Raw genomic sequence first — 17,200 nt, 5'->3', positions numbered from 1 at the left:
TACTTCAATTTATGTTGTTATATTTTTATTTTTATTACTTAGCTATGACTCATTATTTAAATGTTTAAATAAGAAGGACAGTCCATCTTTCCGTTGATGTCCAATAAAAGCGGGAAATGTTTACTGTTGATTCAGCGTTCTTATTGTAGACGCTAGTAGTTGGCGCCAGCATCAACTTAGATGTCGCTCTAGTTGGCTCGCTCAATGCTGTTATTTTGTGTACATATGTATATATATTTACGTATACGTATAAATATGAATATTTGCATGTGCTATCATATGCATATCACATACATTGTAAGATTATAATTTAATGAGAAATATTTGTTTAGTCTCTTTAATGGATGGATATATCTGTATATCTTAAAGTCTTTATGTATTATTATTATTTATTCGTTATTGTGATGACAATAACAAGTAAACATTATAATAGGACATTTAGTGCTCATTTAACCTAACGCTTGATTTAATTAACGTTCTTCCTATTCATTTACAACGTATTTTTTTGAATAATACTAGTAAATAGAATGTTACTAGTAAATTAGAATAACTAGTAAAACGAATATTTTATATCTCTATCAATGTTAACGTTTGTTTTTTGTTTGTGAACGGAATTATCGTTTACGATTTGCAAAATTTATAGATATTTACAGAATAAAATTTTTGTAATACCTAACATTTTACCTTTTAGTTGTCCAAAATGCCTGAGCAGCAGAAGGTAAAGCCAGGATTTCTATCACACTTAAAATAAGATAGGGGGAAAATACGTTTAGTTTAAATAACTTTTCATGTTTAACAAATGTTCTATCCATAGATTTTGAGGCTACAGGACGTTTGGCGTACTTGTAATAAAATCCGAGCGGCAATTTTTCGCGTGGGTTTTAATTTATGGAATTTTTACAAACCGCTAGATCCTAACAATAATTGTTTAATCTCAGGTACGGTTACACAATTTCCATTATTATATTAATTAAAGGTTTTTATTTTTTTTTGTCTTGAACACCTTTAGTCGCGTTTTTCAATTTTTTCGTAGTTTTGGAATTATCATATTAAAATTTTATTTTACTCGGTACCGTATCTTAATTTTTAGCAGACATTTAGTATTTACGAACATATTATTTCACGAAGATTATAAATGACGATTGTGAACTATACAATATATATTCTTAATACGCAGAGTCGAAATTTATTTCGGTATTGGCTGGGCCGCTGAAGGATCAAATTGGTTTGTCTGATAAAGAAATTTCCGATTTGGCCGATTATTTTCGCGTTCAGGATGGTCGAATATTTTACACCCAGTTTTGTGAAATAATTCACGATAGTGGTATGATGAATTTATAATTTGATATATACTATAATATTAATATATAGTTTACAAGACTAGAAAAAATTTTATTAAATCACTTTATAATTATATTCCAATGCATTACACACAGATATTTATAAGTATCTATATTTATATAAATGATTTATTATACCGTAATATATATCTACAAGTAATTTTATTTCTTGACCCTCCTCGGGGCAAATCTTATAGGTATTTGAAACAGGTAAGCAAATTTTTATTGTTTTGTAAGAATAGATTTCAGAAACTGTTACTGCCGTACCTGAAAAAAAAGGAATTTGTATTTGACTGACATACATAATCCGGTACCGTTATGTGAACTCATCGTCGGAACAAAATTCGTGTTTTTCTCTAAATGTTCCTTTATTTCGTTAAGGGGATTAATATGAACAGCAATAAAATTGGCGTTTTTCTTGTAGCTCCTGAATTCGATAAAAGCGAACCGCTTGTAACTGGTTTGGAATGGGAAGATCCAGAGCATGTAAATCGTATAAGTGCAACGGAACATCGAAAATTATGTCTCGTACTCACTCAAATTGCCGTTCTTATAAACAAAAGAAGACTCGTGTTAAGGCCTTACTTTCAAGACTACGAACTGGTTTGCGTGAAAAATAATCTTCTCCCTAAAAATCTATCGATACATTTTTCTATTTTATAATTATACGGTAAACGTCAATTATTTATCTTTTAGATTGCGAAAAATGCTGGGACTGTAACATTCACGCATTTCGGGCGAATCCTAAAATTTCTAGGTATCGTTCTTGCTTCCGAAGAATTCTGTTTGCTTGTAAAAAGATTCGCGAAAGATGCTTATACGATCAACTATGTGGCCTTTTTAAAGGCGATTGACGAAATTCAATCTTACTTTGATAAACATCAAATGCTGGCTCTTGGTGGAGTAATATATTATTCTGCATATTTTACAAATGTTCCTCTTACGTTCATTATTTACCATTACCGATTCATTCCTTTTGTTATCAGACGTATTGAACGATAAATCTATGATAAATATTGTATCTTATTTATTCAATAGGAATTACTTGATCAATTTCCTGGTCGAATTATTACGGCTGAATTACCGAAACTTCCAAGGCCGGAAATTGGTAAATTCATACCAAGCAAAGTATTTGGGAAACAAGCTGTGTTCCATCCGGTAATGGAAGAACGAAGAAGTACAATGCCCTTGATAGAAGTTATTCAACGTATTCAAAGACATATCTTTGAAAATCGATTACGCATTTCGGAATTCTTTAAGGTAATAATCCTTTATTTATAAAGATTTGTAATTAAAATTTTAAAAACGGGCTTACTATTTTTATAAAAATATTATAATTCAGTATAACTACCACGCTCTTAAAGTATTAGTTACAGTTTATATACAATTTTTATATAATAAAATGATAGTGGATATATCTATTTTATTAAAATGTCAGATAACAAGTAGGAAATTAACGATTACGAAAAATAATAGGATTTTGATCCTTTGAACGCGGGCAAAACGACGATTTCCAACTTCAAAAGAGGATTAGATGGTCTTCAGATTTCGAGCTTGGGACGCCTTTATCTTGCGGAAACGGAAATTGACGCGCTCGTTACGCTTTATAAAGACCCAAATGATCCAGATCGTGTATGTTGGCGTACATTCGAAGATGACATCGATAAAGGTATTTTCGGGACAGAACGTTCCATCTATTTATTTTTCCCATTTTCGTTATCTGATCGTAACCTTTTCAAACTTTACATTTTACGAACTGTTTCCATTTACAGTGTTTACCGTGAAAGAAATTGAAAAGCTGCCCAATTTGAAAATTGAGTCACCGCCAAAAGAAATAGCGAAACTAAGTCGAAAAGGAGAGTCTAATTGGCAATTCGAAGGGAAAGATATAAGAGATCTTTGTGAGAAAACATTATTAAAAATTCGACATCGAGTCGAGGAAAGAAGAATTATGATAAAACAATTTTTTAAGGACTATGATCGGTATATGTATATTCGTTCAACGATATTTATATATTCCCGAAAAATATTTTTTTTTTTCAAAAATGTACGCGTATTTTTATACTATTATTTATATGTTTTTCGTTCCTCATTATTTCTTAGACATAACAAAGGTCACGTATCACGTTCGCAATTACGTCAAGTTCTAAGAACTGCGGCTGTACTACTTTCTGAAGAAGAGGAGTTTGCATTGGAAAAGAGGTATAATAATGATTTAGGTTTCAATTATAATTGGTTTTTAAAAGAATTAGAGGCTCAAACAATCGAGGAGCCCTTGTACCACTCTATGGTGAAAGAAAAAAGAAAAATCAACGCTGAGAAACTATCACCGGAAGCAACAGCTGGTGAAACAAATATCGTTTTAATTTTAGCCAAAATCAAAGCAAAAGTTGTGCGGGAAAGAATAAAGGTAAAGCACAAAATGTGGGTATTTTTATATTTTTGCTTTACATCCTTTATTTGTTTTTTTATGGGAAAGGTTATCGAATTCATGCGTCAATATGATATTCATAATGAACACGTTATAAAAAGAACAGAGTTTCTGCGAGCTTTGGATCAACTACGTTGTAATTTGACTTGCACAGAAATGGGAACTATTATGAATATTTTTCAATCACCTTTAAGGTATATAAATACAAGTAAACTTAACATATATTTTACGTAATTAAGTAATAATTAATACGTTTTTATTTTATTTCATAATATCTGCTGAAAAATATTTCAATTTCCAAATTAATCTCCTCAACCACTTTATTTATATTTTCAATATTTAGATCAGTTTTTAATTATTCTATTATTCTGTTATTTTATGTTAAAGATCAGATTCCGTGGATTATGTGAAATTTGGGGAAGTTGTCGAAGAAGCTGTTGCTATGGGAAGTTTAGAAAGAGCACCACTTTTAGTGCCTGTACAACACGTGCCTTCGGAAGCTTCCCCTAAGACATTCTTGAACTTCGATGAAAGGCACATGGCCACAACGGCAGTAGACAAGCTAAGCAGAATGCAACAACCGAATCTTGAGGAGTTGTTCAGGGTCCGTAATTACGAAAAGAGCATACTGTTTAAAATCATTAAATAATTTTATATTTAAAAAATTAGTTAGTCAGGATTAGAGTTTAATTAGTAAGGATTATAAGGATTCAGAAATTTTACCATCAATTCATGATATTATATTTAGAATTAATTTCATAATTTATTTATTAATTTATTGGTTATTTGGTATTAATTTATTGATTCTAAAATCGTACAGACCTTCGTATATATGTATAAAATTCTTAAATCATAAATTTCGAAATTACAGGGCTACGATAAAGAGAATATTGGTACAGTTTCGAAAGAGTGTTTGATCAAAGTTCTGTCTATCAGGCGTATGTTAGAATTGATTAGCAACAGAGAACTGGACTCTGTGCACAAATGTTTCTCCGTAGAAAGAGGTGGTCGATTAGAAATTGATTATCGAGCATTTTTACGCGCTTTGTATCTGATGCAAGAGAACAAAAAACATCTGCCTTTCTAGCTATCTTGAGCATTGTATTTTGAGCTAAAAAATAAACATTGTTGATGCGTGAAGATATAAAATATTTTATAGAGGTAACTCAGGTATGTTTTTTTTTATTTGTCGATTTTTATGTACATTTAGTGTAATGTCCCCATAAAATATTATGAGATATGAAAACTCTAATTTTACAATATTTTGTTTTTGTTTTAGAACGTTTGGACGATATTATTGTGATTGCAATACTTGAATTACCTTACATAATTTTTGTAAGCGTATTTAATGTATATTATGTATGATACATATATTTATATTATACAAATTATATTGTATTCACATAAATTTTCTTATCTATTAAATTAATTATTGTATTATATACTGGTATTATATTTATGATTTACATGGAACATTTTATATTTGAATACAATACTTTTGTAAGAAATGACAAAATAAAGATTATTTTTACAATTTAATTAGTCTTAACTTGGAAAATCCTGACGTATTATGATTTAAAACCATCATACGGCTGACAGAATTGAGATACTATTTTTCCTTCGTTTTGTACCTACCGTTAATACTCCGGAGAGACAATGAAACCTTACTATACGATCCTTTTGGTATTTACTTGGCCTTAGCAAGAGACTTACGTTTCTTATGTGAGGCATAAAACGAACATTATGGAAAGTAAGATAGTGTTGTGTGAAACGATGTTTCTATTCGAGTTTTCACTATTATTTATACATACAATAAATTAAAAGGTATTTGAACACTCCTAGAAACTTTCTATGTGCAAAGATGAAGAATTGGAAAAAATTGAGCATCAATCGAAAATAGTATTGAAAACCAACAATTTTTAAAGAGAATAAATAAATAAAATAAAAAGAAGAATAATAAAAATTGACAATAAAAAAGTAAATCCCGTATACATAAATGTAATGTATACATTGAAAATTGTAATAAATTACAAACAGAACTTTGAAACAAATAATAAAAAATATAAACATGACTAACAGATATAAGAGTAAATATATTTGTATGTGTGGTGGAAACAAATATTTTAGGTTGGGTAATTGTTTAGTTAGTGAAATGTAGTTAGGTGAAGGGTTTGTGTTGGTGGGGGTACAATTGAATCATGACCTTGTCTTAACGCGTCTACTTTTCATTACACACAAACACGATATAACACATTGATGGAAGGATGTGAATACAAATGACTACAACTTTGAATAAAAGTATAAGACAAAACAACGCAACGTGTGACGAGGCAAGAATTCCTTTCAAGGAAGGGCGGAAGAGTTGATTGCGGAGTGATACGTTACGGAAAATATAACATAACGGTGAAACAGAATTATTCACCGGACATTATGCTTTATATGTCTTCATACGATTAATTGGTAATTTATTCGCAAATATAAATTTTTCGATGATCTTTATTATTCTAATGCGAGTGACCTGGTGCTCAAGCTGTTAGGGAAAAAGTAATTTAAACGATTGGCAATATCGTACAAAGATAACGTAAGTTTGTAGTATGTATAACTATGTAGCCGAAACAGTACAATGTAGACAGTATAGTGAGAGCTGTAAAAGCAAAAAAGTAGAGAACGAGCAGTGCGGATACAGTGTCCAAAAGTAGAAGTAAAAAAAGGCGTGAAGATGAATACACAAGAGCGACATTTTACTGCGCGATATCGCTGCGATCTGTTTTTGTTATTTTTAATAAGAAAAAAAAAGAAAGAAAGCAGAATCACGTAATCAAATGTAGCTCAAGTCAGGGCCGGCGTGATCTTTTGCGGGGCCGGGTTCAAAAATTTTGCGGGGCCTGAATACACATTCAAATCCTACACTTAAATTTTACAACGAGGAATTTACAATTGATGTTACATATTATATATTTTTTATAAGATGAATATTAAATAATAATACAATCCAATAATAATATTAAATAATTTTTCTCGCTTTTTTTGACGCCAAATCTTTGATAACATCATCAAAATCGATTGAATTTGCTACTTCACTTTCTATTGACAGAATAACCAGAGATGAAAATGTCTCTTGGCTCATTGATGATCACAGATAATTTTTTATTAGTTTCAATCGCGAGAAACTACGTTTTGCTGAAGCTACGATTACTGGTTATGGTCGTTAACATAATTTGTAATGCGATTAATAAATTTGGATATGCTTTCGAGAGATTGTTCTTTACAATGTAATTCATAGAATCTAAAGCCGAATGGTTTACGTTATTGACCGGAACATCTTAATTTCTTTAGACATTTCAGTTCCGTCGAAATCTCCTTCCAAATGTAAGTTTTTTTTTTTTTTTTATTTATTTATTTAAATTCACTATTTGTCCAATTTGGACATTTGGTGGAATTTTTTAGCGGTTACATTAGCATGTTGGTGGCTACCCCCAGCGGGGTACCATCCTCGTGTTTGTTAGGTTATGTCCTTTATAAGGTCTGCTGGGTGCTTCCTTTTTAGTCTTCTGTCCATATTTGTGATTTTATATGTTTCCGCAGCTAGCCGGTTTATGTGTGTTGCTATTCTTGATTTGTATTTCTCGGAGTATCTGCTGATTTCTTCCTTGACCGTTGGCATTCCCAGGTCCCTTCGTATATCTTCGTTTCTGACGTACCAAGGTCCGTTTACTATTGTTCTGAGTATTTTAGCCTGTATTACCTCTATTTTGTTTATATGGCTCATTGCTGCCGTCCCCCATAGTGGTATTCCGTACGTCCAGATTGGTTTTATGATCGTTTTATATATTTTTACTTTATTTTCTGTGCTTAGTTTGGATTTTCGGCTTGTTAGCCAATACATTTGTCTCCTTGTTTTCTGTATTTTTTCTACTATTGATTTGATGTGTAGTTTCCAGGTAAGTTTTTGATCTAAGTGGAGTCCTAGGTATTTGACATGCTTTGTTTGCGTTATATGCGTACCGTTCAATAGGATGTTTGGTGGTATCTTTTTCCGTAGCGTAAATGTAATATGGTTGCATTTATTGGGGTTTGCTTTTATTTGTTTTTCTTGTAGCCAATTTTCTATTTTTACGATATGTTCTTGTAGTATTTTGACTGCCGCTTCTGGGTTAGTATGCCTGACTAGTATAGCTGTGTCGTCCGCGAATGTCAATACTGTGCTGTTGGTAGTTGTTGGTATGTTCGCCGTGTATAATGTGTATAGTATTGGGCCTAGGACGCTTCCTTGTGGTACCCCGGCCTTGATGTCTTTAACTTGAGAATGTGTGTCCTTGATTTTTATTACGAAGGTTCTGCTGCTTAGGTAGGATTTTATTAATTGGTGTATTTGCTCCGGAAATTGTTTCCTAATTGTTTGTGGTAGACTTTCATGGTTAATTTTATCGAATGCTTTCTCTATGTCTATAAAGAGGGCTGTGCAGTATTCCTTGTTTTCTAGTGCTACTATTATTTCGTTTATAAGCCCGTGCATTTGCTCTATCGTAGAGTGTTTGTTTCTGAAACCAAATTGGTGATCCGGTATTAGTTTTTTTGTCTCTATTATTGTTTTTATCCGGCAATATATTATTTTTTCCAGTATTTTGGAAAATACTGGAATCAGTGATATTGGTCTGTAAGATGCAGTTTGGTGCGGGTCTTTGCCTGGTTTATGTAACATTTTGATCTGTGCTAATTTCCATGGTTTGGGGAAGTATTGAATTCTTAGAATTGCATTGAATATTATTGTCATTAGTCTTATTGCTTTTGGCGGAAGGTTTTTCAAGATTTTACCATTGATTAGGTCGATACCTGGCGCTTTGTTGTTTTTTGTTTTATCAATTATGTTTCTAATTTCTTGTGCTGATGTTTTAGGTATGGTGTATTCCTTGTCGGTTGTGGTAATAGTGGATTGTGGATCCTCCTCCGTATGACTTTTGAGGTTGCTGTTGTTGATAATGTGTGGTGCGAATGTGTTGCAGAGGTGGTTGGAGAATTCTTCGGCTTGTTCTTCGTTGCTTCTTGCCCATGTGTTATCTGCTTTTCTGATTGCCGGGACGGGTATTATTGGCTTCCTTATTTTTTTCGTGGCTTTTCATAGTGAATAGTTGGTGTTCTCGTGTGTGGAGAGTGTCCCTATGAACTTTGCGAATTCGTTATCGTTGTGCTTCTTTATTTTGTTTTTTATTTCCTTTGCAAGTTTGTTTAAGTGTTTTTTGTTTTCTCGGGTTCTGTATTTTTGCCATTTTGCTTTTGCTTTTCTTTTTTCTCTGATTTTGTCGAATATTTCTTGCGGGATTGTTATTGTTTGTCTGCTGGTTGATTCGGGTGTAGTCGTTGTCCTTGCTGCTTCTTGAATAGTTGCTGTCAATGTTGCTACTGCCTGTTCTATGTGTTCAGGAGTTTTCAACGGGATGTTGCAGTTTATTTTGCTTTCTATTATTTCTTTGAAAGTTTGCCATTTGGTGGTTTTATTGCATAGTGTTTCTGGTTTGCTATAGTGTATTGGTTTGTTTCTGTATTCAATTATTATGGGTGTATGATCAGAGCTGAGCTCGAGGTTGGGTCCCACATTTGTGATGTTATTTTGTGTCGCGGAGGCACATATACTGCTGACAACTGGAAGTAGTTGCTGCTAGTTTGAACTGTAACAGTGGTTGCTTGTAAATATTCTTTGTTAACTTGGCTGTGTAGATAATGTTTGATATCGTTTCTGACTATCACTGCTGTCCCTCCGTGAGCTTTTCCTGAGGGGTGTTTGGTATCATATATGGTGTAGTATGGTATTTTCAAGTAGCTTTTTGTAGTGAAGTGTGTTTCTGAGACAAGTAGTATGTCTATATTGTTACTGTATATGAATGTTTTAATTTCGAGGGCCCGTTGTTGTAGGCCGTTTGAGTTCCAGGCTGCTATTTTTAGAGTGTCCGTTTTTTATTTTTTGTTTAGCACGTTTGTAATTAGTTGTAGCATGACTGTGATTTGTTGGGTTTGCTGTCTGAGTACTGCGTTTTGTTCGCTTATCATTCTGGTTAGCATTTCGGTGTTCTTTATGGATTGTTTGAGCAGTTCTTTGATTTCTGCAGTGTCATTGTTACTATTGCTGTGGTATTGGTTGTGTGTATGTGTCGATTGGCTGGTTACTTGAGCGTAGCTTAGACCACCAATGGTGTTGGTGCTGATGGGTTTGGTGTTTGTTGCTTGCTCTGTATTTGGTATTATTTCGGGTTTTGTGCTGTCCTGTTGGGCTTGTGTGTTAGTGATTGTCCTGCTTCGTAGGGGTGGGAACAGTTTATGTTGTAATTGTTTTCTTACTTCACATCCTTTATAGCTGGCTGGGTGGTTTCCGTTACAGTTGTAGCATTTAACTTCTTCTATTTTTCCAAAATATGGGCAGTGTATAGTTAAGTGGTTTTTTGCGCACTTGACGCAAGCTGGGCTTCTGTTGCAATAATTTTTAGTGTGTCCGTATTGTTGACACCGCATGCATTGAGGTATATCTTTTTTGTGCCGTGGTGGTTCCACTGTTACTATTGTGTTTAGTATTTGTTTGATATCATATATTTCCTTGTTGTTGTTTCTGGGTTCCAGTTCTATTAAAAACTGTGGTAATGGTTGCTTTGTGTCGAATCTTGTTATATTGTTTATTGTTTGATGACCAATTTTTGCTAACTCATTGCTTAGTTTATGTATGTTCGTTTTAGGATGCAATCCTCTTATGACAATTTTATAGCTCCTTTCAGTTTTAAGCTGATACGTGTGGTAAATAGCATTTTTTTCTTTTAATGTTTTTATAACTTTCCTAAATGTTTCTGGGGTGTTTGTTTGTATTTTTACTTGTTCCAGTTTTGTTTGCTTTATTGTGTAGTTGTTTTTCTCGTCTAGATTATTTAGTAGATCGATGAGCGGGTCTATTATTTGGGCCTCAACAAAGATTGGTGGTGGTTTTGTAATATGATTTGTTTGGATTGTGGTTTTATTTATGGGGTCAGCGTCTGTCTCTTCTGTTAGTGAGCTGAAGGAGTTGCTTAATGGTAATTCTTGCAGCCATCGCTGCTTTTCTGTAGCTGGGTTTCCTATGGCACTTGTGTTTGGAGTTGTTTTGCGTTTTTTGCTAGGCTTCGCTAGCTTCCAGCTTTCGTCCTGATAGTATCTTTCATAATCTGAATTGCTCTCTTCCTGTCCCCGCTGCTCTTTTGTTTCTTCTGTCTCCATGTTAATTTTTTTTTTTTATATAATATGTTTCCTCCTTTGTTGCTATGTTTATAGTTGGTATCTGCATTACTATTTTATTTCCTCCTCGCTATCACTTTGCAGCACTATTACTTTGAAGCACTTTTTCCCTATTCACTTATACCTGGAGAGGACGACCGTCTAGACACGTCCGTCCTCCTCGGCTGCCCGAGCAGGAGTCGCAAAACGATTCTGATTTGGATTTTATAAAGTATTGGTTTGCTTGTGTATTCTATTATTATCGGTATATGATCAGAGCTAAGCATAAGACTGGGTGTTATTTTTAATTTGTTTGCATTTAGTCCTTTTATAACTGTAAAATCAAGCAAATCAGGAGTTTTGTTTAAATCTGTTGGCCAGTATGTTGGTTTTTCTGTGAATAATATATTGTGATTACTAGTTCTAATATATTTTTCTAATGTTCTACCTTGAGGTGTCTTAATTCTTGAGCCCCATAGCGTGTACTTTGCATTGAAATCTCTCTGCGATGTATTTGTTACCTAAGGATTGAAAATACTGTTCCCATTTTTGTAATGTCATTTTGTATCGTAGTGATGCATGTACTGCTGACATTTGGAAGTAATTGCTGTTAGTTTGTATTGTAACGGTGGTTGCTTGAATGTTTTTCTGATTAATTTGACTACGTAAGTGGTGTTTAATATCATTTCTTATTATTACTGCGGCCCCATCGTGTGCTTTTCCTGAACGGTGTTTCGTATCATAGATGGTGTAATATGGTATTTTCATGTAGTGTTTTGGTGCAAAATGTGTTTCTGAAACAAGTAATATGTCAATATTATTGTTATATAGAAATGTTTTAGTTTCGAGGGCCTGTTGTTGTAGACCATTGGAATTCCAAGCTGTTATTATCAACGTGTCCATTTCTATTTTTCACTTAACATGTTTGTAAGTAGTTGTAGCATGACTGTAATTTGTTGTGTTTGTTGTTTGAGTACTGCATTTTGCTCACTTATCATTTTTGTTAGCATTTTAGTGTTTTTGATGGATTGCTTGAACAGTTCCTTGATTTCTGTAGTGTTGTTATTGTTGTTGTTTTGGTTGTTTAAGGGTGGTGTTTGATTAGTTACTTGTGCATAACTTCAGTTACCAAAGATGTTGATGTTTCTATGCTTAGTATGTATTTCATTAGTGGATCTATTATTTGGGCATCTATGTAGATCGGTGGAGGTTTAACGATATGAGTTGTGACCTTTTCTTTTGGGTCCGTATTTATTTCTTCTATTAGTGAACCAAATGAATTTCAGAGTGGGATATCTTGTAGCCATTGTTGCTTTTCTGTATGTGAAGTTTTCATGGCGCTTGGGTCTGGTATTATTTTATGCTTTTTGTACGTCGTTGCTGTCTTTTAGTGTTCATCTTGGTATGATAGATCGTCATCATAGCTGTTTTCTTCTTGGTTTTGAATCGTTTCCATTTCTTTTGTAGTTTTATTTATGTAATATATTTCACCTTCGTTATTTTGATTAGTGGTATTTGTTGTTGCATTTTGTAGCTTTCGTAGCTTTTTGTAGCCATTTGCCAGTGTTTTTTGTCTTTTCGTTCACCTAAATTCACTGCTTATCGCACTTTCACTGAAGCACAGTTTCTCACATCTGTCTAGCTCGGCTGCTCAGGTAGAACTGAAGTTAAAAATGAAATCAGAAGTCCTCGTGTACAGAGAGACATGTTTAGTTTGTTTTTGATTAGTTTAATATCTTGAAACAGTCAATGTATGTGCAAGTTCCACGTGCTTAACTTAATAATAACGATGATCAATGCTCGAGCCAGGCCTGTGCAGATGCAATGTATACGAGGATCTGCAGATTCGTATGAATCGCCCTGCTTCTGAATTTTGTAGATGATTCTGAACAGCAACTGCTGAATGTATATCTAATGCCGTATATTTCATAATAAATTTATAATTTTATACAAATAAAAATATAGATTATATAAAATAAGGTGTGAATAGTTGTAAGAGAAAGATAAAAAAAAAAAATAATACTCTGTCTGATAATACTGCCAGAAAATCTCCTTGTAATGGGCACAATGTCCAAAATATAATAAATTATTATTATTATACATGACTTCACACAATTACTTACACTAAAGAACATAGATCACCCACTGCAGAAAATTTCATTGAATAGTTGTAGTATTGTTAATGAAATTTTTTAAAATGGATGATTTATTCTATGGCCAATGTAAGCAATATTGTCCACAGCTATGTTCCATCATAAGCCACGTTATTTTGAGTCGTTGATGATTTAAAAAAACAATTATATCATGGCACTCCTTTTTTGTTAATTGTAAAAATCTATTCTATAAAACAAAATAATTAATAAAATACAATAGGCGATTGTATATCTTACCATCTTATAAGTTTCACTTACTGTAATATATAAAATATCATTTACGTATTTTATAACTGTACCAATTGCTAAATTTGTTGCCTTATGTAATATAAAATTATAATATATATCTGATAAAATAGATGATATAATTGAAGCTTGAATCACTCCTTTTGTTATGACATTGATCTTTTCATCTATTTTTACCTATAAATTAAAATATCATGTTTTGTAAGTTCAGATACTAATTTTAGATAGTATTTATAGTATTTTAATAACACAATTTTCTTAAAATTTTTTTTCATAACTTTTGACAAAAAATGAGCAGAAAATTTTTTTAGTAACCAGCTGTTTTCTACTTGTTGCCAATTCATATTTGTACTTGAATATAATGTACCAGATGTTAGGGATAATAACAAATTTGGATCAGCAAAATATTGTTTATAACATACAATCTCATCAACAAATCTTTTACTTATAATCGCATAATACTATTACAAATACTTGAGTATCAAATTTTCAAGAAGATTCTTACGAAGAAAGAGTGATTGTTTAATGTTATATAATTTCTCTAAAATATAAAGAGTTTTGGTACTTATTTCTAAATATATCAAATATATAAAATTAAAAGTAACTGTACCTTATATTTTAGGAGCAAAAAGACTTGTTACATCATAAGATATAAAATATAAATATGTTGTTTCTGTATCACGTCTGTGTTGAACAATTGATCCCCATTTGTTTTTAAAATTAATGATTCTAAATATTGTAGTATGCAACCGTTTTAAAAATTTGAATGTTATATTCAAATGATTTATCTCAAGTTTCTTACGGTAAATGGTATAATACCTAGAAAATATTATTATTATTGTTGTTGCTTAGTCCGTGCCTTTCGGCTTTGGACAAACTTTCGGTTTTACATCTCTTATGTCTAATTCTTTCCTTATATATCTACCTCTCCTCTTTTCCACTCTATTCTACTGCTCTCTCGTAGTTATTCTATTCTCTAAAAACTAAAACTAGGAACTACAAATTAACCACTAATGCATCCTTTCTGTCGTTTGCCCCTCTCTTCTCTATTATTGCTTTCAGTTCTGCTAAACCTTCTCCCGTCTCATTTAGTACTTTTCCTATGTCCTTTGGTCCTCCCGTTATTTCACATTCTTCTATTACATGCCTCAGGTCTTCTTCATTCCTTTTACATAGTCTGCATCTTTTTTCTCCCTCTTCCTTCCAGTATTTCTTTGCTTTGGTCTCGTTTCCACATCTGAATCTTGCCAGTATTCTCCTGTCTTTCCATTTCATCCTCCCTTCTAGGTACTTTGGTAATTTTTCTTTAGCTATATTTCCGTAGTGTATATTATATTTGGATTCCCTTATCCTTTTCCCCCTCTCTTATGCTTCTTTTTCTTCTTTCCTTTATAATCTGATTTGCTGTAATCCTTTTTTGCTCCGCTCTTGTTATCTGCGTCCCCCCATTTCTCACCTCTTCTAGTCCCTTCTTTCTCTTTCTTGCTCTTTTCCCTTCATGGCCATTTCCCCAGGTTTCTCTCTTTTTCCTTTATACACTCCTTTAATAATTCTTTTTTTGATTCTTACTTAGAAAATAATTTTTTAGTCAGTTTGCTTGCTAGAATATAAAATTACTTACTTGCACTTAAATAGTGTAATTACATATATTGGTTTGATATACTTTGGCTTAAATATAAGTAGTAGAATTTTCAGAATTTTTAGAAATTATTATATATCTACCTATTAGCAGTTTCCATTCATTATATTTTGTATCAGGCTGCAAGATTTTTGAACGTATTCCTTTCTTAAATTTCCTTTGGATGGAGTTCCATATAGTTGAATATATGATATATAATGTTCCATTATTATTTCCAGAAGCTGATGTCATACAAAAATAAGCATGTAATATTTTTAAAAGAAATTTGACAAAAAGTCTATTTAACAAAACGGAGTAATAAACGTAAACAAATTTGTATTGTAGCCACAGCAATAAAGTTTCGTTTATATTTACTAGCTTGTTTTGTTGGATATAAATATTATATAAATATATTCATGTGCTGAAAATTCATCAAATATAACTAATTTTGTTAAAAGAATGTAATTATGTACATTTAATTTTTCAATAAAAGGTTTCAAATTAAACAGTTTAAAGCATGATATATCCAATACCTGAAATATAGTTCTTTGTACTTTTCTTAAATTTCATAACATTCTAAATAGATTCAGAGGAATATTTTTAAAGAACATAATATCAAAACGTGGCTTCGATTGTTTTTTATTAACTTATATTTACATTCTGATTTTAGTTGTTTAAATTATTCTTTATGGATTAAATGATTCAAAACATTAAAATAATGGAATTTTTCATGAGTTTTCTTAAATTTTTCTAAAAGTGAAATAAGAACTGAAATAGAATCAATGATTAACACGTTGAATGCTATGCTAGTTTTACAGGGATTGTCTGAGGCACCATGATGAATTTTTTATTATGTAATACATATAATGTTGAAATATTATAGGTTCATATTTTACGCATAAATAAAACTATTTTTATATGTTTTATACTGCATTAATTTCAACATGCCATTGTAGTAATGATGTTAATAATGATAATAAAATTTATAACTATTGATGTTTGTTCGAATTATGTGTTTTTACCAATCTTGGCACACCGGTCACCAGTGACCTTCACATTGTTACTGACAAGTTGAATGCCAGTCACCGGTGACTCCTGTGGCATTCAATGTGTTAACAACAATATTATTTATCATAGTTTATTTTTTACAATAAAGTTATATATTTCATTTCCATTTTTATATTTATTGAGAAGGCAGTCTTTCAAACTTTTGTAACATTTATAATGAAGATGCATTGTATAAATAAATATCTAATTCCTTACTCATTTATCATAAATTCATACACGTTTTCTTTTGAAGATATTTTTTACTTTACTTTTGTTTGTTTTAGTTCTAGCCTTTATTAGAGCTGAATCTAAAATAGTAATCTATTATTATTAATCTATATTATAGTATTTTTAATCTGTTAATCATATTGAGTTTACATAAATTTAGGTATACTTAATGATATAAATGATATAAGAGTAACAAAGTTTATTTGAAATATCATAAATATGAAATTTAGTATATAATACATACAGGGTGAATAGTCCGCAGCCAATGCTTCTTTTTGTAGCTTTTTTAGTTTCTTATTTGTTTCCGATTTAATGTTGTCAATAATATATAAACAGTTTGATAAAGTTCTAATGTTATTTGATGTCCCAGACACTTCAAAAGCACCACATTTATCACGTTTGAGTAATATTTTATTATGTAAACAGTATCTAATTGGGGAAAAAGGAAAAGAATTAAAAGTATAGAAATGTAAATAAGTAATTAAGATAATAATAAATAAAAAAAATACGAACTGCAGAAACGTTTTACCAAAAGTTTGTTCTACACTTTGTGCCGCAGAATTATCCATCATTTATATTTTATATTTAAGATAACAATATGCCAGAATAACGATACCCCTTAATACAAAAAGAGTATATAAATATCAAACACTAGTATCACAATATCAAAACTACTTGATTAAGTATCAAGAGCTTACTACCCCTTTGATGAAACATAATGCTAGAGGGAATAATACGTATATATACTATACGATATGTAGTTACCTGTATCATCTGCACCCTGGTGGCAGAAATAGAAATTAAATTTTAAAATTACATCATTTCGCGCGATGTCGTATTGAAAGGTTGAGAGAAGCAATTGCAGAGAGTTCGTCATAAGTGTGGAAAATTTAATACACATTGCCAT

At 31.7% G+C, this 17,200-nt stretch overlaps 2 protein-coding genes across 13 annotated transcripts; one reads left to right on the top strand and one right to left on the bottom strand.

Annotated features, from left to right (window-relative positions):
• Nucleotides 1–165: 165 nt before the first annotated feature.
• On the top strand, nt 166–5,183 carry LOC126929002 (uncharacterized). 4 transcript variants are annotated; one of them, XR_007717041.1, is made up of 14 exons: nt 166–297; nt 692–718; nt 815–938; nt 1,178–1,324; nt 1,765–1,943; nt 2,037–2,243; nt 2,379–2,600; nt 2,817–3,009; nt 3,113–3,323; nt 3,444–3,750; nt 3,820–3,965; nt 4,159–4,375; nt 4,643–4,941; nt 5,051–5,183. XR_007717041.1 is itself a non-coding variant. In XM_050744950.1 (13 exons), exons 1-13 carry the CDS (start codon nt 205–207, stop codon nt 4,856–4,858), a joined length of 2,289 nt encoding a protein of 762 aa, XP_050600907.1. In that variant the 5' UTR covers nt 166–204; the 3' UTR covers nt 4,859–4,986. The 4 variants fall into 4 exon arrangements, 3 of the variants coding, with proteins under 3 accessions (XP_050600907.1, XP_050600908.1, XP_050600911.1); XM_050744950.1 differs by lacking the exon at nt 5,051–5,183 and having other exon boundaries at nt 4,643–4,986; XM_050744951.1 differs by lacking the exons at nt 692–718; nt 5,051–5,183 and having other exon boundaries at nt 169–297; nt 4,643–4,986.
• A 5,606-nt stretch (nt 5,184–10,789) lies between these two features.
• On the bottom strand, nt 10,790–17,036 carry LOC126913804 (uncharacterized). Of its 9 annotated transcripts, none has more exons than XR_007709385.1 (8): nt 16,807–17,036; nt 16,538–16,722; nt 16,282–16,373; nt 15,123–15,260; nt 14,011–15,000; nt 13,413–13,577; nt 13,125–13,341; nt 10,790–12,912 (listed from the first exon to the last, which is right to left on the bottom strand). XR_007709385.1 is itself a non-coding variant. In XM_050717082.1 (4 exons), the coding sequence occupies exons 1-4, from the start codon at nt 16,863–16,865 to the stop codon at nt 14,966–14,968; spliced, it is 417 nt and encodes a 138-aa protein (XP_050573039.1). In that variant the 5' UTR covers nt 16,866–17,036; the 3' UTR covers nt 14,443–14,965. The 9 variants fall into 9 exon arrangements, 2 of the variants coding, with proteins under 2 accessions (XP_050573039.1, XP_050573040.1); XR_007709386.1 differs by having other exon boundaries at nt 10,790–12,897; XR_007709384.1 differs by having other exon boundaries at nt 10,790–12,839.
• Nucleotides 17,037–17,200: the final 164 nt, after the last annotated feature.

The sequence above is a fragment of the Bombus affinis genome, chromosome 2 (assembly GCF_024516045.1).
Source record: "Bombus affinis isolate iyBomAffi1 chromosome 2, iyBomAffi1.2, whole genome shotgun sequence".
Lineage (NCBI taxonomy): Eukaryota > Metazoa > Arthropoda > Insecta > Hymenoptera > Apidae > Bombus > Bombus affinis.
The sequence above is the reverse complement of the archived record's forward strand: the minus strand, read 5'-3'. Positions and strand labels throughout refer to the sequence as shown.